Source organism: Podarcis liolepis (assembly GCF_965112155.1).
Source record: "Podarcis liolepis genome assembly, chromosome: 8".
NCBI lineage: Eukaryota > Metazoa > Chordata > Lepidosauria > Squamata > Lacertidae > Podarcis > Podarcis liolepis.
This window is the reverse complement of record NC_139560.1, coordinates 7,912,655-7,936,679: the sequence shown is the minus strand read 5'-3', so window position 1 is coordinate 7,936,679 and position 24,025 is coordinate 7,912,655. Positions and strand designations below refer to the sequence as shown.

At 41.7% G+C, this 24,025-nt stretch overlaps 4 protein-coding genes across 4 annotated transcripts in view; all 4 read left to right on the top strand.

The window, feature by feature from the left end:
- LOC310713127 (mas-related G-protein coupled receptor member H-like) overlaps positions 1 to 24,025 on the top strand; it is a gene marked incomplete at its 5' end in the record, with an annotated part of 43,083 nt that overhangs the window by 15,491 nt on the left and 3,567 nt on the right. The gene's annotated exons all lie outside the window — the stretch shown is intronic.
- LOC310713808 (mas-related G-protein coupled receptor member H-like) lies at positions 3,998 to 8,931 on the top strand (the record flags this gene model as incomplete). Its single annotated transcript, XM_083518377.1, has 2 exons — positions 3,998 to 4,015; positions 8,182 to 8,931. The coding sequence occupies 2 exons, from the start codon at positions 3,998 to 4,000 to the stop codon at positions 8,929 to 8,931; spliced, it is 768 nt and encodes a 255-aa protein (XP_083374503.1).
- LOC310713807 (mas-related G-protein coupled receptor member H-like) lies at positions 12,211 to 13,203 on the top strand (the record flags this gene model as incomplete). The annotated part of the gene is made up of 1 exon (XM_083518376.1): positions 12,211 to 13,203. A coding segment is annotated over one exon (993 nt), but the record flags the coding sequence as incomplete, so codon positions are not given.
- On the top strand, positions 21,691 to 22,764 carry LOC310713561 (mas-related G-protein coupled receptor member H-like). Its single transcript, XM_083517856.1, has one exon. It carries the CDS (start codon positions 21,746 to 21,748, stop codon positions 22,712 to 22,714), a length of 969 nt encoding a protein of 322 aa, XP_083373982.1. The 5' UTR covers positions 21,691 to 21,745; the 3' UTR covers positions 22,715 to 22,764.

Here is a 24,025-nt window from a genome sequence, read left to right as displayed (position 1 = left end):
TGGCTAGGGAAGCCCAGCCAGATGGTCGGAACATAAACATATTATTATTATTATTATTATTATTATTATTATTATTATTATTATTATTATTATTATTATTATTATTATTATACAAATAGGCCACATTTGCAGAATTTAATTCCATGTATCATTAAACAACCTCGTGGTGCTTTAGTTGAGATTCCTGGGTTGCAGGAGACCAGATGCCCCTGGATGCCCCTTCCAACTCCACAATTCTTTGAGTGTATGATTCCAGGAGATTCTGAATTCCATTCTCTGCAAGAACAGGCAAGGTCCATTCTTTCGGAAATTTAAGCATGTCCTGAAGACCACACACACACACACACACACACACACACACACACACAAACACACACACTTCATAGTGTGTTCAGCTTCATCTGTCACTCTTTAGATATATATTTTTAATGACTAGTAGGAATTTTGGATGCCTATTTTTTAATATAAAAAACCCACCCGTTTTGTATTTTTGATGATTGTCATTTTGTACTTGTACAATGATATCTGAAGAGTTGGCTTCCTGAAGATCAGTCTATATTTGTGTTCAACAATCAAGCAAAGAATGATACCATATTGAGGCAAGCACTTGTATTAACTGCTGACATATACATTACGATGCATGGTATTCTCTTTTTTGCCCTGCTTTTGTGTCTGTTTAGATCTGCTTTCTCTTGTTGTTGTCCTGAACTCTACACATAAATAAACACCATTCTGAAAATGCTTTTTTAAAAGTGTTTTAAAAAATACATTGAATTTCCCATAAGGCTCATCATCGGCATTATTGTCACTTTGTATATTGCACTTAAAACTCACTTAAAACGCTTTATTTGCAACTTCATGGCTGAGTCCTGGCTTAAGGAAATAATTGCATGCAGATGAGGGTGATGGACAGCTTGTGAAGGACCCTGAGTGAAAAGCAGGGAAGGGGAGATCTCCCAGGGTGAGAGAAACTCCCAGGTAAAGCTGGGGGAGCCACACCTTTTTCTGTCTGGTATAAAAGTTAAGATATATTTGTGAGACAGGGCTTTGCATGGTACTATGCCTTTCTCTTTCTTTCTTTCTTTCTTTCTTTCTTTCTTTCTTTCTTTCTTTCTTTCTTTCTTTTCTTTTTGATTAGAAGTGTTTGTTTTTTATTGTATCATGAAATTTCTTAATAAAATTTCATTTTAAAAAAGAACACATGATATTGGCATATATCTTGGGTGTCTACCTTACCCAATCTCCTTTTAAGGAGGAGGAGGAAGAAGAAGAGTTTGGATTTGATATCCCACTTTATCACTACCCGAAGGAGTCTCAAAGCGGCTAACATTCTCCTTTCCCTTCCTCCCCCTCAACAAACACTCTGTGAGGTGAGTGGGGCTGAGAGACTTCAAAGAATTGTGATTAGCCCAAGCTCACCCAGCAGCTGCATGTGGAGAAGTGGAGACGCGAACCCGGTTCAGCAGATTACGGGTCTACCGCTCTTAACCACTACACCACACTGGCTTAAGTTAAGGTGGGCTTCAGTGACATGTAGCTAGCAAAGAACTGTCATTCTCATCGTCCATCCACCTGTAGAAAAAAATACAGGAGTCATTTTATAATTTCTATTAAATTTTCTGTTTTACAATTTTAAAAAACTCATTTTAACATGCTTAAGAACCGACAGCTCTTTTATCCCACTCACCTTCTGACCTATGATTTTACACAGGGAAGAAACAGCAAGACATTCCAGAAAATCTTATTTTCCCTTCTGTGCTCACCCCCTCCTTACAAAATGTGCATACTGGGCAAATGTTTTTTGCCGTTAAAGGGCAAGGATGGTTTTATCTGTTATCATGAAAGGTCCTGAGATGTTTTATTTGGCTGTTACAGATAAAGAAGCACATGAGACCTGTGTTCAGTTTCCCCTTCAGTACTCATTACAAACTGGCATTTGGGGACATAGGTCTTTAAATGACCAGAGTCTCCTCCTCCTAGGCCAGATGGCGTTTATCCTCACAACCACTAAAAGAACATGATCTTGCTACATGAGGCAGGGAAACGGATTAAGCCCAGACAAAGAATGGGTGGGATCGGCATGAGATTGGTAAGATTTTTCCATTTTTCTTTGAGGAATGATTGGTGCCCCGTTGCCTTGCTAGGACCTTAGTACCTACCATTCTGTTGCAGGATACTTTGTCCCTGTTGTCTTCTGATCACCATATCTGAAGACTCCCAATCCATACTTTGTCATCAAGTTGTAAAATAAGTACCCTCTGGGTGGTTGGGTGAAGCTTAGTGACAGAGCAAATTAGAAGCATGCATGGGAAAAGACGGAGGAAGAAATGGCCAAGTAGCTCAGTGTAGAGCAGCTGCTTTGCATATGGAATGTCTCCATTTTAGTCTCCAGCTGGGATCAGAGACAACCTTCTTTGAAATCCCTAGGAGTGTCTGGGAGTCAATGTGACCAATACTGAACTAAATGGACCAATGATCAGACTCAGTTTAAGGCAGATTTTTGGGGAGAGAGAGAACATGGGATCCAGAGTCAATAAGGGCATGGTGTGTTGCTAGTATTGTAGAATACATCATGGAATTGTAGAGTTGGAAGGGACCACGAGGATCATCTTGTCCAAGCTCCTGCAATGTGGGAAACTTTCAACCAAAGTGGGGCTCAAACTCACAACCCTTCTGAAGCAGTGATTTTGTTTCCTGCAACTAGTTAGTAAATTAGGATACAGTAGTATCTCGGGTTACAAACTTAATTCATTCCGGAGGTCCTTTCTTAATCCGAAACTGTTCTTAAACTGAGGTGTACTTTCGCTAATGGGGCCTCCCACTGCTGCCACGCCACGGCTATAAAATTCACTGCTATAAAACTTTATATCAATCTTTCCCTAAACAAGGTGGCGTCCTTCTCATTCTGTCTCAGTCCATCTCCTTCACCCTTACTGATATCTCTTCCTAAGCAGGAATGATGAGCTTGGCCATGGCAAAAGAAATATGACTGAACCTCAATTTTGGGGAGACATTATGTATCAGACATTAATGCCAGAAGATCAGAGAATGTTATACTGACTTCTTCTCTTGGCACCAATCAAACCAAGTTTCCAGGTAAACTAAAGCACTAAAGTCCCCAAAAAACCTCAATGAGAAAAAATCCAGAGGGGTTTGGCCTATGTGGGGGGTTCAGTTATATTGCAGAGAACTGCACATATATGACTTTTGACTTGATAGACAGATGTTGTGGGTTTATATGTTGTTCAATGGGCTCCTGGCTCTCACAATTCTGAGTTTTGCACAGAATTCCAGCTGAGCCAAACATCTTTGTGATATTTTCCTAGAGGAAACTTGTACTCCAGAAGAGGTGACAACCTGATAGCCAGTGTGGTGTAGTGGTTAAGAGCAGTAGTCTCGTAATCTGGGGAACCGGGTTCGCGTCTCCGCTACTCCACATGCAGCTTAAAGGGCGTGAAAGGCTGGATATCAAATCCAAACTCTTCTTCTTCTTCTTCTTCTTTCTGGTCATGTATTCTTTACATGCCCCACAGTTGATATCACATATGATATCATGTGTGTGACAGGCAGATGAGGTTTGGGAGAAACAGCCTTACCAGCAAAATTAGGTCTCGTCATTTGGCCTGCTGGCTGGAGGCTCCTCATTCCTAGCACACCTTTTCCCTACCTGATACCCTGCAAACTCCAACTCCCACTATCCACAGCCAGCATGACTAATGGTCAGCGATGATGAGAATTGTAGTCCAAATCATCTGGAGAATGCCAGGTGGGAGATTCTGGTCAGCACTGGCTGGCAGCACCTGTCCACTGTTTCAGACAGGGAGTTTCTCAGTCCTACCTGCAGATACCAAGAATGACACCTGGTACCTTCTCTATGCAAACCGAAATCTGGTTCCTCCTTTGCTTCTCCAACCAAGAAGGTGCTCAGAGCAAAGGTAACAAGCTAAATCCTTCAAGTTCAGAAGCTAGACTCTTCGAGGCCAAAATGTTTCGGACAATGTCCCCGAACTGCTTGGTTGGGGACTGCATAGAAGTTTGCTATTTCCACAATAAATTGAATTTTTTAAAAAAATAAAATAAAAAAACTCTCTCCTTAGAGATAACAGACTTGGAAGGACATGATAATAGGTTTGGATGGCATGCCTACCTATGGTACGGGAAGACAAAAATTCATAAAGGATTTCATAATCATATAATAAGCAGAGTGTTGTTCAAGGTATGGGATAAATATAAAGAACTATTAGAACCTGAAACACCTTGGTGGTTATCACCTATTGAAGTATTATCATTAAAAACATTGGGAGGAAAGGGAGATTAGCTGACATATAGAGAATTGTTAGTAGAACAGGAAAGGAAACTGGAATTGAAAGAATATGAGGAAATAAAGGAACATCTACAAAGTTGGTTACATCATAGGCGGTTAAAAGATATTTTCAACGAGGATAATAAGAAAAGCTTTTCATACACGGTTTAAAAATTGCAAAAGGGAGCAATAGAAGAGAACACAAACTTATTAAAGAAAATCTATGACATCCTTTTGCAATGGGAAATGAAAGATGAGGAAGTGAAATCAGTAACGATTAAATGGGCACAAGACATAGGCCACAACATACAATTTGGAGATTGGACAAAACTTTGGAAAGTAAATTTGAAATTCCCAGACTGTATATTGTTAAAGGAAAATTATATGAAGATGATGTATAGATGGTATATCTCACCTGTGAAACTAGCCAAAATATATAAAAATGAACAGAGGAAATGTTGGAGGTGTAAGGAGGTTGAAGGGAATTTTTATTATATAATAATAATAATTTTTTATTTATACCCCGCCCTCCCCAGCCAAGGCCGGGCTCAGAGCGGCTTACAAGCAATAATAAAAACAAGATGAGTGATTACAACTTAAAAACAAAAATAAAATACAACATTAAAATAATGGAACATTAAAATATTAAAATGAAGCCTCATTGCAGGAGAAGGAAAAGAAAAAAGAAAAAGGGGGCGGAGGGAATCAAATTGGCTCCAATCCAAAGGCCAGGCGGAACAACTCTGTCTTACAGGCCCTGCGGAAAGAAATCAGATCCTGCAGGGCCCTGGTCTCATGAGACAGAGCGTTCCACCAAGTTACGGCCAGTGCTGAAAAGGCCCTGGCTCTGGTTGAAGCCAATCTAACTTCCTTAGGGCCTGGGACCACTAGGGTGTTGTTATTTATGGACCTTGATGCTCTCCGTGGGGCATACCAGGCGAGGCGGTCCCGTAGGTACGAGGGTCCTAGGCCGTGAAGGGCTTTAAAGGTCAAAAGCAGCACCTTAAATCTGACCCTGTACTCCACCGGGAGCCAGTGCAGCTTGAAAAGCACTGGATGAATATGCTCCCATGGCAGAGACCCCGTGAGGAGCCTCGCTGCAGCATTCTGTACCCGCTGGAGTTTCTGGGACAGCTTCAAGGGCAGCCCCGCATAGAGCAAATTACAGTAGTCAAGCCTGGAGATGACTGTCGCATAGATCACTGTGGCCAGGTCGGGGCGGGAAAGGTAAGGGACCAACTGCTTGATGCGGCGAAGGTGGAAAAATGTTGCCTTGGCTGTTGCTGTGACTTGCGCCTCCATGGAAAGGGAGGCGTCAAGGATTACACCCAAACTCTTAACGGAAGGCAATGGCACTAATTGAGAAGGGAGTTGGTCCCTCATCCCCATGCTATCCCGACCTAGCCATAGGACCTCTGTCTTCGAAGGATTTAGTTTCAATCGGCTCCCACGAAACCATCCAGCCACAGTTTCCAAGCATCTGGTCAGTGTGTAAGGGGCCAAGTTGGTGTGGCCATCCATCAGCAGATAGAGCTGAGTGTCATCAGCATATTGATGACAGCCCAGCCCAAAGCTCCAGATAATCTGGGCAAGGGGGCGCATAAAGGTGTTAAAAAGCATTGGGGAGAGAATTGCGCCCTGCGGCACTCCACACACCAAGGAGTGGCGTGACGACATTTCCCTCCCTAGTGCCACCCTCTGTCCCCAACCAGAGATAAAAGAGCACAACCAGTTACGGGCTATGCCCTGTATCCCCACGTCTGCAAGGCGAAGGTCCAGAAGATCATGATCGACCATGTCAAAGGCTGCTGACAAATCTAAAAGGATCAGCAGTCCTGACCCGCCTCGATCCAGTTGTCTACGGATATCATCTGTTAGGGCAACCAGAGCTGTCTCCGTCCCAAAACCAGGACGGAAACCGGACTGAAATGGATCTAATGCCGATGTTTCCTCCAGAAACCTACCAAGCTGTTCAGCAACCGCTCTCTCAATTACCTTACCCAGGTATGGAAGATTTGAAACTGGGCGGTAATTGGATAGGTCTAAGGGATCTAATGAAGTTTTCTTTAAGAGTGGACGCACCACTGCTTCCTTCAGTTCCCCTGGGAATGTCCCCGTGTCAAGTGACAAATTGATAATTTCAACCAGGGGGGTCCGCGCAACATCTGGACACTCCCTAATCAGCCAAGACGGGCACGGATCAAGGAGGCAGGTGGTGGGCCTACCAACTTGGAGGAATCTATACACATCATTAGGGAGTATCCGATCGAAATGGTCCAACACTGGACCTGAAGTCAGTCGATGTGGTGGGATTGTAAAAAGGTTAAGGTATACTGGGAAATGATTTACAATGAATTTTAAAAAAATGTTTAAAATAGCATTTGTTAAACAACCAGAAGCCATCCTGTTGGGTATTTTAGGGCAAGACCTGCCAAAAGAGAAAAGGACACTATTTATGTATGCAATGGCGGTGGCGAGAATACTGCTAGCACAGAATTGGAAGACTGGAGAAATTCCAACAAAAGAACAATGGCAAGAAAAACTGATGAGTTATGAGGAGATGGTGAAGCTGACACACAGACTTTGGGAAAAGGACAATAGGGATTTTGAAAAAGAGTGGGAACCTTTTATATTATATTTGCAGAAACAAAGGAAGAACACTGATCTGATGGTAGGATTTAAATAAGCATTCACAATTTTATGGATAGGGAATAGGTAATGTAATAAAAGGAAAATGTATGGTATAACAAGGTTCTGATCTGGCTGCAAGTGTCTCTCTCAGTGCTGGAAGTAACGCAGTTCAACCGGGGCAGGTGGCAAAGGGACTCAGGAGCAGCAGCAGTTTCACCAGCGATACACTGCCAAGTGAAACCACCACCTGGGAGCAACATGGGTGGAGGAAGGGTTGACATCGTGTGATGTCTCTGAGCATGAGACAGGAAGTCTCAGCCAGTTCTCAGAGTTACTGAGTGTGGCTTTCGCTTCTGAGTCGAAGCTAGAGTCAAGTCGGAGACTCTTGTGTTCTGCTGCTCAGGAGAGCAGACATGTTTGTACAGTCTTAATAAAGTAGCAGTAGACTACAGACTGTCTCTTTCTTCTGGGATGGATTGGCAGAAGATTGCGAGTGTGCTCCTCTCAGGAGGGAGGTGTCGCTTATTGCCGGTCTCTTTGGTCTGAGGGTGGATTCCAGCCAGAGAGTGACCATCAGAGAAAGGCCCCGGAGTGCCTGGGATGTTGGCAACCCTCCCCGGCAGGTGTTTTTCCAAAAGAAGCGGCAGCATCAAGTGGCCCTGCTCCTCTTCGCGCTGGGATGCAAGGCCCCAAACTTTGCAGAGAAGCCCTGAGGTTGTGTGATGATGACACACATTGTGAAAAGGAGAACCGCTAGGTCCTGAAGGGCCATTCCCTTGCCCACATGTGATTGGCCAAGTGGAGAACCAATCAGGACTTTTAATATTAATAATAATAATTGGAGAAAAGTTTGGGCCAAAAAAAGCTCTGCTCTCGCAAGTATAAGGCAAATGTTTTGTTCAGAGGGACAGAGGGAAGGGGAGAACATTAGATCCAGAATCATTGAGTCCTTTGAGTGTTAGCAGATGTAGCAGAATAAACTGGGTGAGGTCAAGGGTTGTAACGTTGGGTGAAAAACAAAAGAGGACAAAGAGGAGATACAATGTGCAGGACTCACATCTTTTCTTCTCTCAATTTTTCTTCTATGCTTGCTCTATTTTAGGGAGAAGCCTAGGAACTGAACAACAAAAAGAAAACTGAGTTGTATGAAGAAAAAAAAAACAACTGTTACATTACTGCCTGACCACTCTTTCAGAACCTGCTGCACACCCTAATTCATTCCTAGCCTGCTCTTATTGCATTGGAAGATAGTCCCACCCACCTACATCCTTAATTTGGCTATTGCTGACTTTGCATTCCTCCTGAGCTTAGAGATCTATGCTTTTACTCAGTTTCCTGTTTATGTTCTTCATAGTATTGCTGTTTGTCTCTTATCCTTCACATACAACACTGGCCAACTTCTTCTGACAGCCATCAGCATTGACAGATGTGTGTCTGTCCTCTTCCCTATTTGGCATCGGTGTGTCCGGCCGACCCATTTGTCCACCACTGTGTGTGCCCTCATATGGGTCCTCTCCTGTCTGCTCTGCCTAATGCCCAACATTCTTGAAAACTATTACACCTTTCCATATTGGTTATCAGATACAGGCCAATATGTCTTGACTGGACTGCTTTGCCTCCCATTGATGACAATTTCAACTGTGATCCTTTTCATCAAAGTCTGTTTTCAATCACACCCACGAAAGCGGGGAAGGCTTTTAATGGTTATTTTACTTACACTCCTCTTCTTCCTCATGCTTGCTTTCCCACTCAACGCCCTTCTTCTTGCTCTATCCATCGGGGGCTTGAATATTCATTATCTATTACATTATGCCCTTTTGTGTGCCACCCTCAACAGCTGCGTGAACCCCTTGCTTTATTTTCTGGTTGGGAGGAAGAAGGGAGGTCAATCTAGGGAGAGCCTACTGGCCATCCTCCAGCGGGTTTTAAATGAGGAGGAGAATGACGGACAGGAAATGGACCCTCCTTGTTCGAACCCACTTAGGAACCTTTCGTAAGAGTTCTTTGGTCTGCCTGTAATGTGTCCTTGGACTGCACTGATGACTATTGCTCACCAGAAATAGAGGCTGGGGTTTTGTTGAAAATTTTGAGGTTTGTATAGCTGACAAAGGGAGGAATCATGTCTGTTATCTCAATCTTTCTTCTATGCCCCATTCACTTGTTGTATACAGTCCCTCAAATGTTAGCTACGAAGATATGAAGCCCTTTGGCTGAAAGATGCTCCACACCATTTAATTGTACTGTACCAGTTGCACCACTCCTGAATTCCATTCTCTGCAAGAACAGGCAAGGTCCATTCTTTTAGAGATTTAAGCATTTCCTGAAGACCACACACACACACACACACACACACACACACTTCGTAGTGCGTTCAGCTTCATCTATCACTCTTTAGATATATATTTTTAGTGAATAGTAGGAATTTTGGGTGCCTATTTTTTAATATAAAATACCCACCTGTTTTGTATTTTTGATGGTTGTCATTTTGTACTTGTACAATGCTATCTGAAGAGTTGGCTTCCTGAAAATCAGTCTATATTTGTGTTCAATAAACAAGCAAAGAATGATACCATATTGAGGCACGCACTTCTACTAACTGCTGACATATACATTACGATGCATGGTATTTTCTTTTTTGCCCTGCGTTTGTGTCTGTTTAGATCTGCTTTCTCTTGTTGTTGTCGTTAACTCTACACATAAATAAAAACCATTCTGAAAATGCTTTTTTAAAAGTGTTTTTAAAAATACATTGAATTTCCCATAAGGCTCATCATCGGCATCTATTGTCAATTTGTATATTGCACTTAAAACTCACTTAAAACGCTTTATTTGCAACTTCATGGCTGAGTCCTGGCTTAAGGAAATAATTGCATGCAGATGAGAATGATGGACAGCTTGTGAAGGACCCTGAGTGAAAAGCAGGGAAGGGGAGATCTCCCAGGGTGAGATAAAGCTCCCAGGTAAAGCTGGGGGGGCACACCTTTTTCTGTCTGGTATAAAAGTAAAGATCTATTCGTGAGACAGGGCTTTGCATGGTACTATTCCTTTCTCTTTCTTCTTTCTTTCTTTCTTTTCTTTTTGATTAGAAGTGTTTGTTTTTTATTGTATTACGAAATTTCTTAATAAAATTTCATTTTAAAAAAGAACACATGATATTGGCATATATCTTGGGTGTCTACCTTACCCAATCTCCTTTTAAGGAGGTGGAGGAAGAAGAAGAAGAGTTTGGATTTGATATCCCACTTTATCACTACCCGAAGGAGTCTCAAAGCGGCTAACATTCTCCTTTCCCTTCCTCCCCCACAACAAACACTCTGTGAGGTGAGTGGGGCTGAGAGACTTCAAAGAATTGTGATTAGCCCAAGGTCACCCAGCAGCTGCATGTGGAGGAGCGGAGACGCGAACCCGGTTCACCAGATAACGGGTCTACCGCTCTTAACCACTACACCACACTGGCTGAAGTAAAGGTGGGCTTCAGTGACATGTAGCTAGCAAAGAACTGTCACTCTCATCGCCCATCCACCTGTAGAAAAAAAATACAGGAGTCTTTTTATAATTTCTATTAAATTTTCTGTTTTACAATTTTAAAAAACTCATTTTAAGATCCTTAAGAACCGACAGCTCTTTTATCCCACTCACCTTCTGACCTATGATTTTACACAGGGAAGAAACAGCAAGACATTTCAGAAAATCTTATTTTCCCTTCTGTGCTCACCCCCTCCTTACAAAATGTGCATATTGGGCAAATGTTTTTTGCCGTTAAAGGGCAAGGATGGTTTTCTCTGTTATCATGACAGGTCCTGAGATGTTTTATTTGGCCGTTACAGATAAAGAAGCACATGAGACATGTGTTCAGTTTCCCCTTCAGTACTCATTACAAACTGCCATTATGGGACATAGGTCTTTAAATGACCAGAGTCTCCTCCTCCTAGGCCAGATGGCATTCATCCTCACAACCAGAAAAATAACATGATCTTGCTACATGAAGCGGGGAAACAGATTAAACGAAGACAAAGAATGGGTGGGATTGTCATGAGATTGGTAAGATTTTCCATTTTTCTTTCCCATTTCCTTGCTAAGACCTTAGTACCTACCATTCTGTTGCAGGATACTTTGTCCCTGTTGTCTTCTGATCACCCTATCTGAAGACTCCCAATCCATACTTTGTCAGCAAGTTGTAAAATAAGTACCCTCTGGGTGGTTGGGTGAAGCTTAGTGACAGAGCAAATTAGAAGCATGCATGGGAAAAGACAGAGGAAGAAATGGCCAAGTAACTCAGTGCTTTGCATATGGAATGTCTCCATTTTAGTCTCCTGCTGGGATCAGAGACAACCTTCTTTGAAATCCCTAGGAGTGTCTGGTAGTCTGTGTGACCAATACTGAACTAGATGGACCAATGATCAGACTCAGTTTAAGGCAGATTCTTAGGGGAGAGAGAGAACATGGGATCCAGAGTCAATAAGTGCATGGTGTGTTGCAAGTATTGTAGAATACATCATAGAATTGTAGAGTTGGAAGGGACCATGAGGACCATCTTGTCCAAGCTTCTGCAATGCGGGAAACTTTCAACCAAAGTGGGGCTCAAACTCACAACCCTTCGGAAGCAGTGATTTTGTTTCCTGTAACTAGCTAGTAAATTAGGATACAGTAGTATCTCGGGTTATGAACTTAATTCATTCCGGAGGTCCTTTCTTAATCCGAAACCATTCTTAACCTTAGGTGTACTTTCGCTAATGGGGCCTCCCACTGCCGCCACGCCACGGCTATAAAATTCACTGCTATAAAACTTTATATCAATCTTTCCCTAAACAGGGTGGCATCCTTCTCATTCTGTCTCAGTCCATCTCCTTCATCCTTACTGATATCTCTTCCTAAGCAGGAATGATGAGCTTGGCCATAGCAAAAGAAATATGACTGAACCTCAATTTTGGAGAGACATTACGTATAAGACAGTAACGCCAGAAGATCAGAGAATGTTGTACTGACTTCTTCTCTTGGCACCAATCAAACCAAGTTTTCAGGTAAACTAACGCACTAAAGTCCAAAAAAACCTCAATGAGAAAAAATCCAGAGGGGTGTGGCCTATGGGGGGGTTCAGTTATATTGCAGAGAACTGCACATATATGACTTTTGACTTGATAGACAGATGTTGTGGGTTTATATGTTGTTCAATGGGCTCCTCGTTCTCACAATTCTGTGTTTTGCACAGAATTCCAGCTGAGTCACACATCTTTGTGATATTTTCCTAGAGGAAACTTGTGCTCCAGAAGAGGTGACAAGGATTCAACACGCCATCATTCAACATGGAAATAAATACCAATGGAACTTTGCAATCTGCTGCGGTTGCTGTGACATATAAAGAGTATAATGACACTTACAATAACTCATCTAATGACCAAGGAGATTCCCATTATTACACATTTGTAGTATTTATACTAAATGTCTTCATTTTAGTTACCTGCTGTGTGGGATTTTTGGGGAATGGAACTGTCATCTGGCTTCTTGTTTTCCACATTAGGAGGAAACCATTCACCACCTACGTCCTTAATTTGGCTGTTGCTGACTTGGCATTTCTCCTGAGCTTAGAGATCTATGCTTTTACTCACTTCCCTGTTTATGTTCTTCATAGTATTGCTGTTTGTTTCTTATCCTTCACATACAACACTGGCCAACTTCTTCTGACAGCCATCAGCATTGACAGATGTTTGTCTATCCTCTTCCCTCTTTGGCATCGGTGTGTCCGGCCGACCCATTTGTCCACCACTGTGTGTGCCCTCATATGGGTCCTCTCCTGTCTGCTCTGCCTGATGCCCTACATTCTTGGAAACTATTACACATTTCCATATTGGTTATCAGAAACAGGCCAATATGTCTTGACTGGACTGCTTTGCCTCCCGCTTATGACAATTTCAACTGTGATCCTTTTCATCAAAGTCTGTTTTAAATCACACCCACGAAAGCGGGGAAGGCTTTTAACGGTTATTTTACTTACACTCCTCTTCTTCCTTGTGTTTGCTTTCCCACTCAATGCCCTTCTTCTTGCTCTATCCATCGGAGGCTTGAATATTCATTATCTATTCCATTATGCCCTTTTTTGTGCCTCCCTCAACAGCTGCATGAACCCCTTCCTCTATTTTCTGGTTGGGAGGAAGAAGGGAGGTCAGTCTAGGGAGAGCCTACTGGCCATCCTCCAGCGGGTTTTGAATGAGGAGAATGACAGACAGGAAATGGACCCTCCTTGTTCGAACCCACTGAGGAACCGTTCATAAGAGTTCTTTGGTCTGGCTGTAATGTGTCCTTGGACTGCACTGATGACTATTGCTCACCAGAAAAAGAGGCTGGGATTTTGTTGAAAATTTTGAGGTTTGTATAGCTGAAATGTATCCTACTTTACAAAGGGAGGAATCGTGTCTTTTGTTATCTCAATCTTTCTTCTGTGCCCCACCCACCTGTTGTATACAGCCCCTGAAATGTTAGCTAGGAAGATATGAAGCCCTTTGGCTGAAAGATGCTCCACACCATTTAACTGTACTGTACCAGCTGCACCACTTTCTACAGCAAACCAAAGTCTACTTGGAAGTTCTGATGGTGACCATTAAACCTTGCTGATTTGGACCTTGGGTATTTCAAGGACTGCCTTCATTCCTGTGAGACCATAGGAAGAACCAGGCAGAGGACCTTCTCGGTAGTGGTGCCCTCCCTGTGGAATGCCCTCCCACCAGATGTCAACGAGAATAACACCTACCAGACTTTTAGAAGACATCTGAAGGCAGCCCTGTTTAGGGAAGCTTTTAATGTTTGATGTATTACAGTATTTTAATATTTTTTTGGGAAGCCACCCAGAGTGGCTGGGGAAGCCCAGTCAGATGGGCGGGATATAAATAATAATAATAATAATAATAATAATAATAATAATAATAATAATAATAATAATAATAATTGTTGTTGTTGTTGTTGTTGTTGTTGTTGTTGTTGTTGTTGTTGTTGTTGTTATACAAATAGGCCACATTTGCAGAATTTAATTCCATGTTTGATTAAACAACCTCGTAGTGCTTTAGTTGAGATTCCTGGATCTCAGGAGGTTGGACCAGATGCCCCTGAATTGTCCAACTCCACAATTCTATGAGTGTCTGATTCCTGGAGATTCTGAATTCAATTCTCTGTGAGAACAGGCAAGTTCCATTCTTTTGGAAACTTGAGCCTTTCCTGAAGACCACACACACACACACACACACACACACACACACTTCATAGTGTGTTCAGCTTCATCTATCCCTCTTTAGATATATATTTTTAATGACTAGTAGGAATTTTGGATGCCTATTTTTTAATATAAAAAACCCACCCGTTTTGTATTTTTGGTGGTTGTCATTTTGTACTTGCACAATGCTGTCTAAAGAGTTGGCTTCCTGAAAATCAGTCTATATTTGTGTTCAATAAACAAGCAAAGAATGATACCATATTGAGGCAAGCACTTGTATTAACTGCTGACATATACATTACGATGCATGGTATTCTCTTTTTTGCCCTGCTTTTGTGTCTGTTTAGATCTGCTTTCTCTTGTTGTTGTCCTGAACTCTACACATAAATAAAAACCATTTCAAGGACTGACTTCACTCCTGTGAGATCACCTGCACTGCATGATTTAATTCACAGACTCTACTTAGGTGCCTGTCAGCAATCATAGGCAGCACCAGGCAGAGGGCCTTCTCGGTAGTGGCGCCCTCCCTGTGGAATGCCCTCCCACCAGATGTCAAAGAGAACAACAACTACCAGACTTTTAGAAGACATCTGAAGGCAGCCCTGTTTAGGGAAGCTTTTAATGTTTGATGTATTACAGTATTTTAATATTTTTTTGGAAGCCACCCAGAGTGGCTAGGGAAGCCCAGCCAGATGGGCGGAACATAAATTATTATTATTATTATTATTATTATTATTATTATTATTATTATTATTATTATACAAATAGGCCACATTTGCAGAATTTAATTCCATGTTTGATTAAACAACCTCGTGGTGCTTTAGTTGAGATTCCTGGGTTGCAGGAGGTTGGACCAGATGCCCCTGAATGCCCCTTCCAACTCCACAATTCTATGAATGTCTGATTCCAGGAGTTCAATTCTCTGCAAGAACAGGCAAGGTCCATTCTTTTAGAGATTTAAGCATTTCCTGAAGACCACACACACACACACACACACACACTTCGTAGTGTGTTCAGCTTCATCTATCACTCTTTAGATATATATTTTTAGTGAATAGTAGGAATTTTGGGTGCCTATTTTTTAATATAAAATACCCACCTGTTTTGTATTTTTGATGGTTGTCATTCTGTACTTGTACAATGCTATCTGAAGAGTTGGCTTCCTGAAAATCTGTCTATATTTGTGTTCAATAAACAAGCAAAGAATGATACCATATTGAGGCAAGCACTTCTACTAACTGCTGACATATACATTACGATGCATGGTATTTTCTTTTTTGCCCTGCGTTTGTGTCTGTTTAGATCTGCTTTCTCTTGTTGTTGTCGTTAACTCTACACATAAATAAAAACCATTCTGAAAATGCTTTTTAAAAAGTGTTTTAAAAAATACATTGAATTTCCCATAAGGCTCATCATCGGCATTATTGTCAATTTGTATATTGCACTTAAAACTCACTTAAAATGCTTTATTTGCAACCTCATGGCTGAGTCCTGGCTTAAGGAAATAATTGCATGCAGATGAGATTGATGGACAGCTTGTGAAGGACCCTGAGTGAAAAGCAGGGAAGGGGAGATCTCCCAGGGTGAGAGAAACTCCCAGGTAAAGCTGGGGGAGCCACACCTTTTTCTGTCTGGTATAAAAGTTAAGATATATTTGTGAGACAGGGCTTTGCATGGTACTATGCCTTTCTCTTTCTTTCTTTCTTTCTTTCTTTCTTTCTTTCTTTCTTTCTTTTTTTCTTTCTTTCTTTCTTTCTTTCTTTCTTTCTTTCTTTCTTTCTTTCTTTCTTTCTTTTCTTTTTGATTAGAAGTGTTTGTTTTTTATTGTATCATGAAATTTCTTAATAAAATTTCATTTTAAAAAAGAACACATGATATTGGCATATATCTTGGGTGTCTACCTTACCCAATCTCCTTTTAAGGAGGAGGAGGAAGAAGAAGAGTTTGGATTTGATATCCCACTTTATCACTACCCGAAGGAGTCTCAAAGCGGCTAACATTCTCCTTTCCCTTCCTCCCCCACAACAAACACTCTGTGAGGTGAGTGGGGATGGGAGACTTCAAAGAATTGTGATTAGCCCAAGCTCACCCAGCAGCTGCATGTGGAGAAGTGGAGACGCGAACCCGGTTCAGCAGATTACGGGTCTACCGCTCTTAACCACTACACCACACTGGCTTAAGTTAAGGTGGGCTTCAGTGACATGTAGCTAGCAAAGAACTGTCATTCTCATCGTCCATCCACCTGTAGAAAAAAATACAGGAGTCTTTTTATAATTTCTATTAAATTTTCTGTTTTACAATTTTAAAAAACTCATTTTAACATCCTTAAGAACCGACAGCTCTTTTATCCCACTCACCTTCTGACCTATGATTTTACACAGGGAAGAAACAGCAAGACATTCTAGAAAATCTTATTTTCCCTTCTGTGCTCACCCCCTCCTTACAAAATGTGCATACTGGGCAAATGTTTTTTGCCGTTAAAGGGCAAGGATGGTTTTATCTGTTATCATGAAAGGTCCTGAGATGTTTTATTTGGCTGTTACAGATAAAGAAGCACATGAGACCTGTGTTCAGTTTCCCCTTCAGTACTCATTACAAACTGGCATTTGGGGACATAGGTCTTTAAATGACCAGAGTCTCCTCCTCCTAGGCCAGATGGCGTTTATCCTCACAACCACTAAAAGAACATGATCTTGCTACATGAGGCAGGGAAACGGATTAAGCCCAGACAAAGAATGGGTGGGATCGGCATGAGATTGGTAAGATTTTTCCATTTTTCTTTGAGGAATGATTGGTGCCCCGTTGCCTTGCTAGGACCTTAGTACCTACCATTCTGTTGCAGGATACTTTGTCCCTGTTGTCTTCTGATCACCATATCTGAAGACTCCCAATCCATACTTTGTCATCAAGTTGTAAAATAAGTACCCTCTGGGTGGTTGGGTGAAGCTTAGTGACAGAGCAAATTAGAAGCATGCATGGGAAAAGACGGAGGAAGAAATGGCCAAGTAGCTCAGTGTAGAGCAGCTGCTTTGCATATGGCATGTCTCCATTTTAGTCTCCAGCTGGGATCATAGACAACCTTCTTTGAAATCCCTAGGAGTGTCTGGGAGTCAATGTGACCAATACTGAACTAAATGGACCAATGATCAGACTCAGTTTAAGGCAGATTTTTGGGGAGAGAGAGAACATGGGATCCAGAGTCAATAAGGGCATGGTGTGTTGCTAGTATTGTAGAATACATCATGGAATTGTAGAGTTGGAAGGGACCACGAGGATCATCTTGTCCAAGCTCCTGCAATGTGGGAAACTTTCAACCAAAGTGGGGCTCAAACTCACAACCCTTCTGAAGCAGTGATTTTGTTTCCTGCAACTAGTTAGTAAATTAGGATACAGTAGTATCTCGGGTTACGAACTTAATTCATTCCGGAGGTCCTTTCTTAATCCGAAACTGTTCTTAAACTGAGGTGTACTTTCGCTAATGGGGCCTCCCACTGCTGCCACGCCACGGCTATAAAATTCACTGCTATAAAACTTTATATCAATCTTTCCCTAAACAAGGTGGCGTCCTTCTCATTCTGTCTCAGTCCATCTCCTTCACCCTTACTGATATCTCTTCCTAAGCAGGAATGATGAGCTTGGCCATGGCAAAAGAAATATGACTGAACCTCAATTTTGGGGAGACATTATGTATCAGACATTAATGCCAGAAGATCAGAGAATGTTATACTGACTTCTTCTCTTGGCACCAATCAAACCAAGTTTCCAGGTAAACTAAAGCACTAAAGTCCCCAAAAAACCTCAATGAGAAAAAATCCAGAGGGGTTTGGCCTATGTGGGGGGTTCAGTTATATTGCAGAGAACTGCACATATATGACTTTTGACTTGATAGACAGATGTTGTGGGTTTATATGTTGTTCAATGGGCTCCTGGCTCTCACAATTCTGAGTTTTGCACAGAATTCCAGCTGAGCCAAACATCATTGTGATATTTTCCTAGAGGAAACTTGTACTCCAGAAGAGGTGACAACCTGATAGCCAGTGTGGTGTAGTGGTTAAGAGCAGTAGTCTCGTAATCTGGGGAACCGGGTTCGCGTCTCCGCTACTCCACATGCAGCTTAAAGGGCGTGAAAGGCTGGATATCAAATCCAAACTCTTCTTCTTCTTCTTCTTTCTGGTCATGTATTCTTTACATGCCCCACAGTTGATATCACATATGATATCATGTGTGTGACAGGCAGATGAGGTTTGGGAGAAACAGCCTTACCAGCAAAATTAGGTCTCGTCATTTGGCCTGCTGGCTGGAGGCTCCTCATTCCTAGCACACCTTTTCCCTACCTGATACCCTGCAAACTCCAACTCCCACTATCCACAGCCAGCATGACTAATGGTCAGCGATGATGAGAATTGTAGTCCAAATCATCTGGAGAATGCCAGGTGGGAGATTCTGGTCAGCACTGGCTGGCAGCACCTGTCCACTGTTTCAGACAGGGAGTTTCTCAGTCCTACCTGCAGATACCAAGAATGACACCTGGTACCTTCTCTATGCAAACTGAGATCTGGTTCCTCCTTTGCTTCCTCCAACCAAGAAGGTGCTCAGAGCAAAGGTAACAAAGCTAAATCCTTCACATTCAGAAGCTAGACTCTTTGAGGCCAAAATGTTACGGACAATGTCCCCGAACTGCTTGGTTGGGGACTGCATAGAAGTTTGCTATTTCCACAATAAATTGAATTTTTTTAAAAAAATTAAAAAAACTCTCTCCTTAGAGATAACAGACTTGGAAGGACATGAAAATAGGTTTGGATGGCATGCCTACCTATAGTATGGGAAAACAAAAATTCATAAAGGATTTCAGAATCATATAATAAGCAGCGTGTTGTTCAAGGTATGGGATAAATATCAAGAACTATTAGAACCTAAAACACCTTGGTGGTTATCACCTATTGAAGCATTATCATTTAAAACATTGGGGGGGGGGGAGATTAGCTAACATATAGAGAATTGTTAGTAGAACAGGAAAGGAAATTGGAATTGAAAGAATATAAGAAAATAAAGGAACATCTACAAAGTTGGTTACATCATAGGCAGTTAAAAGATATTTTTAAAGAGGATTATAAGAAAGGCTTTTCATACACGGTTTAAAAATTCCGAAAGAATGTAATAGAAGAGAACACAAACTTATTAAAGAAAATGTATAACATCCTTTAGGAATGGGAAATGAAAGATGAGGAAGTGAAATCAGTAACGATTAAATGGGCACAAGACATAGGCCACAACATACAATTTGGAGATTGGACAAAACTTTGGAAAGTAAATTTGAAATTCCCAGACTGTATATTGTTAAAGGAAAATTATATGAAGATGATGTATAGATGGTATATCTCACCCGTGAAACTAGCCAAAATATATAAAAATGAACAGAGAAAATGTTGGAGGTGTAAAGAGGTTGAAGGGAATTTTTATTATATGTGGTGGGATTGTAAAAAGGTTAAGGTATACTGGGAAATGATTTAAAATGAATTAAAAAAAATGTTTAAAATAGCATTTGTTAAACAACCAGAAGCCATCCTGTTGGGTATTTTAGGGCAAGACCTGCCAAAAGAGAAAAGGACACTATTTATGTATGCAATGGCGGTGGCGAGAATACTGCTAGCACAGAACTGGAAGACTGGAGAAATTCCAACAACAGAACAATACCAAGAAAAACTGATGAGTTATGAGGAGATGGTGAAGCTGACACACAGACTTTGGGAAAAGGACAATAGGGATTTTGAAAAAGAGTGGGAACCTTTTATATTATATTTTCAGAAACAAAGGAAGAACACTGATCTGATGGTAGGATTTAAATAAGCATTCACAATTTTATGGATAGGGAATAGGTAATGTAATAAAAGGAAAATGTATGGTATAACAAGGTTCTGATCTGGCTGCAAGTGTCTCTCTCAGTGCTGGAAGTAACGCAGTTCAACCGGGGCAGGTGGCAAAGGGACTCAGGAGCGGCAGCAGTTTCACCAGCGATACACTGCCAAGTGAAACCACCACCTGGGAGCAACATGGGTGGAGGAGGTGTTGACATCATGTGATGTCTCTGAGCGTGAGACAGGAAGTCTCAGCCAGTTCTCAGTGTCACCGGAGAGTTACTGAGTGTTGCTTTCGCTTCTGAGTCAAAGCTGGAGTCGAGTCGGAGACTCTTGTGTTCTGCTGCTCAGGAGAGCAGACATGTTTGTACAGTCTTAATAAAGTAGCAGTAGACTACAGACTGTCTCTTTCTTCTGTGATGGATTGGCAGAAGATTGTGAGTGTGCTCCTCTCAGGAGGGAGGTGTCGCTTATTGCCGGTCTCTCTGGTCTGAGGGTGGATTCCAGCCAGAGAGTGACCATCAGAGAAAGGCCTGGGATGTTGGCAACCCTCCCCGGCAGGTGTTTTTCCAAAAGAAGCGGCAGCATCAAGTGGCCCTGCTCCTCTTTGCGCTGGGATGCAAGCCCCAAACTTTGCAGAGAAGCCCTGAGGTTGTGTGATGATGACACACATTGTGAAAAGGAGAATTGCTAGGTCCTGAAGGGCCATTCCCTTGCCCACATGTGATTGGCCAAGTGGAGAACCAATCAGGACTTTTAATAATAATAATAATAATTGGAGAAAAGTTTGGGCCAAAAAAAGCTCTGCTCTCGCAAGTATAAGGCAAATGTTTTGTTCAGAGGGACAGAGGGAAGGGGAGAACATTAGATCCAGAATCATTGAGTCCTTTGAGTGTTAGCAGATGTAGCAGAATAAACTGGATCAGGTCAAGGGTTGTAACGTTGGGTGAAAAACAAAAGGGGACAAAGAGGAGATACAATGTGCAGGACTCACATCTTTTCTTCTCTCAATTTTTCTTCTATGCTTGCTCTATTTTAGGGAGAAGCCTAGGAACTGAACAACAAAAAGAAAACTGAGTTGTATGAAATAAAAAACAACAACTGTTACATTACTGCCTGACCACTCTTTCAGAACCTGCTGCACACCCTCATTCATTCCTAGCCTGCCCTTATTGCATTGGAAGATAGCCCCACCCACCTGGATGAATGTGCAGTAGGTAAGGGAAATTCACTGCTATAAAACTTTATATCAATCTATCCCTAAACAAGGTGGCGTCTTTCTCATTCTGTCTCAGTCCATTTCATTCATCCTTACTGATATCTCTTCCTAAGCAGGAATGATGAGCTTGGCCATAGCAAAAGAAATATGACTGAACCTCAGTTTTGGAGAGACATTACGTATCAGACAGTAATGCCAGAAGATCAGAGAATGTTGTACTAACTTCTTCTCTTGTCACCAATCAAACCAAGTTTCCAGCTAAACTAACTCACTAAAGTCCCAAAAAAACCTCAAAAAATCCAGAGGGGTGTGGCCTATGTGGGGGATTCAGTTATATTGCAGAGAACTGCACATATATGACTTTTGACTTGATAGACAGATGTGGTGGGTTTATATGTTGTTCAATGGGCTCCTCGCTCTCACAATTCTGAGTTTTGCACAGAATTCCAGCTGAGTCAAACATCTTTGTGATATTTTCCTAGAGGAAACTTGTGCTCCAGAAGAGGTGACAAGGATTCCACACGCCGTCATTCAACATGGAAATAAATACCAATGGAACTTTGCAATCTGCTGCGGTTGTTGTGACATATAAAGAGTATAATGACACTTACAATAACTCATCTAATGACCAAGGAGATTCCCATTATAACACATTTGTAGTATTTATACTAAATGTCTTCATTTTAGTTACCTGCTGTGTGGGATTTTTGGGGAATGGAACTGTCATCTGGCTTCTTGTTTTCCACATTAGGAGGAAACCATTCACCACCTACGTCCTTAATTTGGCTGTTGCTGACTTTGCATTCCTCCTGAGCTTAGAGATCTATGCTTTTACTCACTTTCCTGTTTATGTTCTTCATAGTATTGCTGTTTGTTTCTTATCCTTCACATACAACACTGGCCAACTTCTTCTGACAGCCATCAGCATTGACAGATGTTTGTCTATCCTCTTCCCACTTTGGCATCGGTGTGTCCGGCCGACCCATTTGTCCACCACTGTGTGTGCCCTCATATGGGTCCTCTCCTGTCTGCTCTGCCTGATGCCCTACATTCTTGGAAACTATTACACATTTCCATATTGGTTATCAGATACAGGCCAATATGTCTTGACTGGACTGCTTTGCCTTCCGCTTATGACAATTTCAACTGTGATCCTTTTCATCAAAGTCTGTTTTAAATCACACCCACGAAAGCGGGGAAGGCTTTTAACGGTTATTTTACTTACACTCCTCTTCTTCCTTGTGTTTGCTTTCCCACTCAATGCCCTTCTTCTTGCTCTATCCATCGGGGGCTTGAATATTCATTATCTAATCCATTATGCCCTTTTGTGTGCCTCCCTCAACAGCTGCATGAACCCCTTCCTCTATTTTCTGGTTGGGAGGAAGAAGGGAGGTCAATGTAGGGAGAGCCTACTGGCCATCCTCCAGCGGGTTTTGAATGAGGAGGAGAATGACAGACAGGAAATGGACCCTCCTTGTTCGAACCCACTGAGGAACCTTTCCTAAGAGTTCTTTGGTCTGGCTGTAATGTGTCCTTGGAATGCATTGATGACTATTGCTCACCAGAAAAAGAGGCTGGGGTTTTGTTGAAAATTTTGAGGTTTATATAGCTGAAATGTATCCTACTTTACAAAGGGAGGAATCATGTCTTTTGTTATCTCAATCTTTCTTTTGTGCCCCATTCACTTATTGTATACAGCCCCTGAAATGTTGACTATGAAGATATGAAGCCCTTTGGCTGAAAGATGCTCCACACCATTTAACTACTCTACCAGCTGCACCACTTTCTACAGCAAACCAAAGTCTACTTGGAAGTTCTGATGGTGACCGTTAAAGCTTGCTGATTTGGACCTTGGGTATTTCAAGGACTGACTTAACTCCTGTGAGACCACCTGCACCGTATGATTTAATTCACAAACTCTACTTAGGTGCCTGTCAGCAATCATAGGCAAAACCAGGCAGAGGGCCTTCTAGGTAGTGGCGCCGTCCCTGTGTAATGCCCTCCTACCAGATGTCAAAGAGAACAACAACTACCAGACTTTTAGAAGACATCTGAAGGCAGCCCTGTTTAGGGAAGCTTTTAATGTTTGATGTATTGCAGTATTTTAATATTTTTTTGGAACCCACCCAGAGTGGCTGGGGAAGCCCAGCCAGATGGCGGCATATAAATTATTATTAAATTATTATTATTATTATTATTATTATTATTATTATTATTATTATTATTATTAATTCCATGTTTGATTAAACAACCTCGTGGTGCTTTAGTTGAGATTCCTGGGTTGCAGGAGGTTGGACCAGATGCCCCTGAATGCCCCTTCCAACTCCACAATTCTAAGAGTGTCTGAGTCCAGGAGATTCTGATTTCAATTCTCTGCAAGAACAGGCAAGGTCCATTCTTTTAGAGATTTAAGCATTTCCTGAAGACCACACACACACACACACACACACACACACACACACACACACTTCGTAGTGTGTTCAGCTTCATCTATCACTCTTTAGATATATATTTTTAGTGAATAGTAGGAATTTTGGGTGCCTATTTTTCAATATAAAATACCCACCTGTTTTGTATTTTTAATGGTTGTCATTTTGTACTTGCACAATGCTATCTGAAGAGTTGGCTTCCTGAAAATCAGTCTATATTTGTGTTCAATAAACAAGCAAAGAATAATACCACTTGTATTAACTGCTGACATATACATTACGATGCATGGTATTTTCTTTTTTGGCCTGCGTTTGTGTCTGTTTAGATCTGCTTTCTCTTGTTGTTGTCCTGTGCTCTACATATAAATAAAAACCATTCTGGAAATG

Bases quoted from the DNA above. Each gene is read 5' to 3' on its own strand.
- LOC310713561 (XM_083517856.1), top strand. From the start codon at position 21,746: ATGGAAATAAATACCAATGGAACTTTGCAATCTGCTGCGGTTGTTGTG.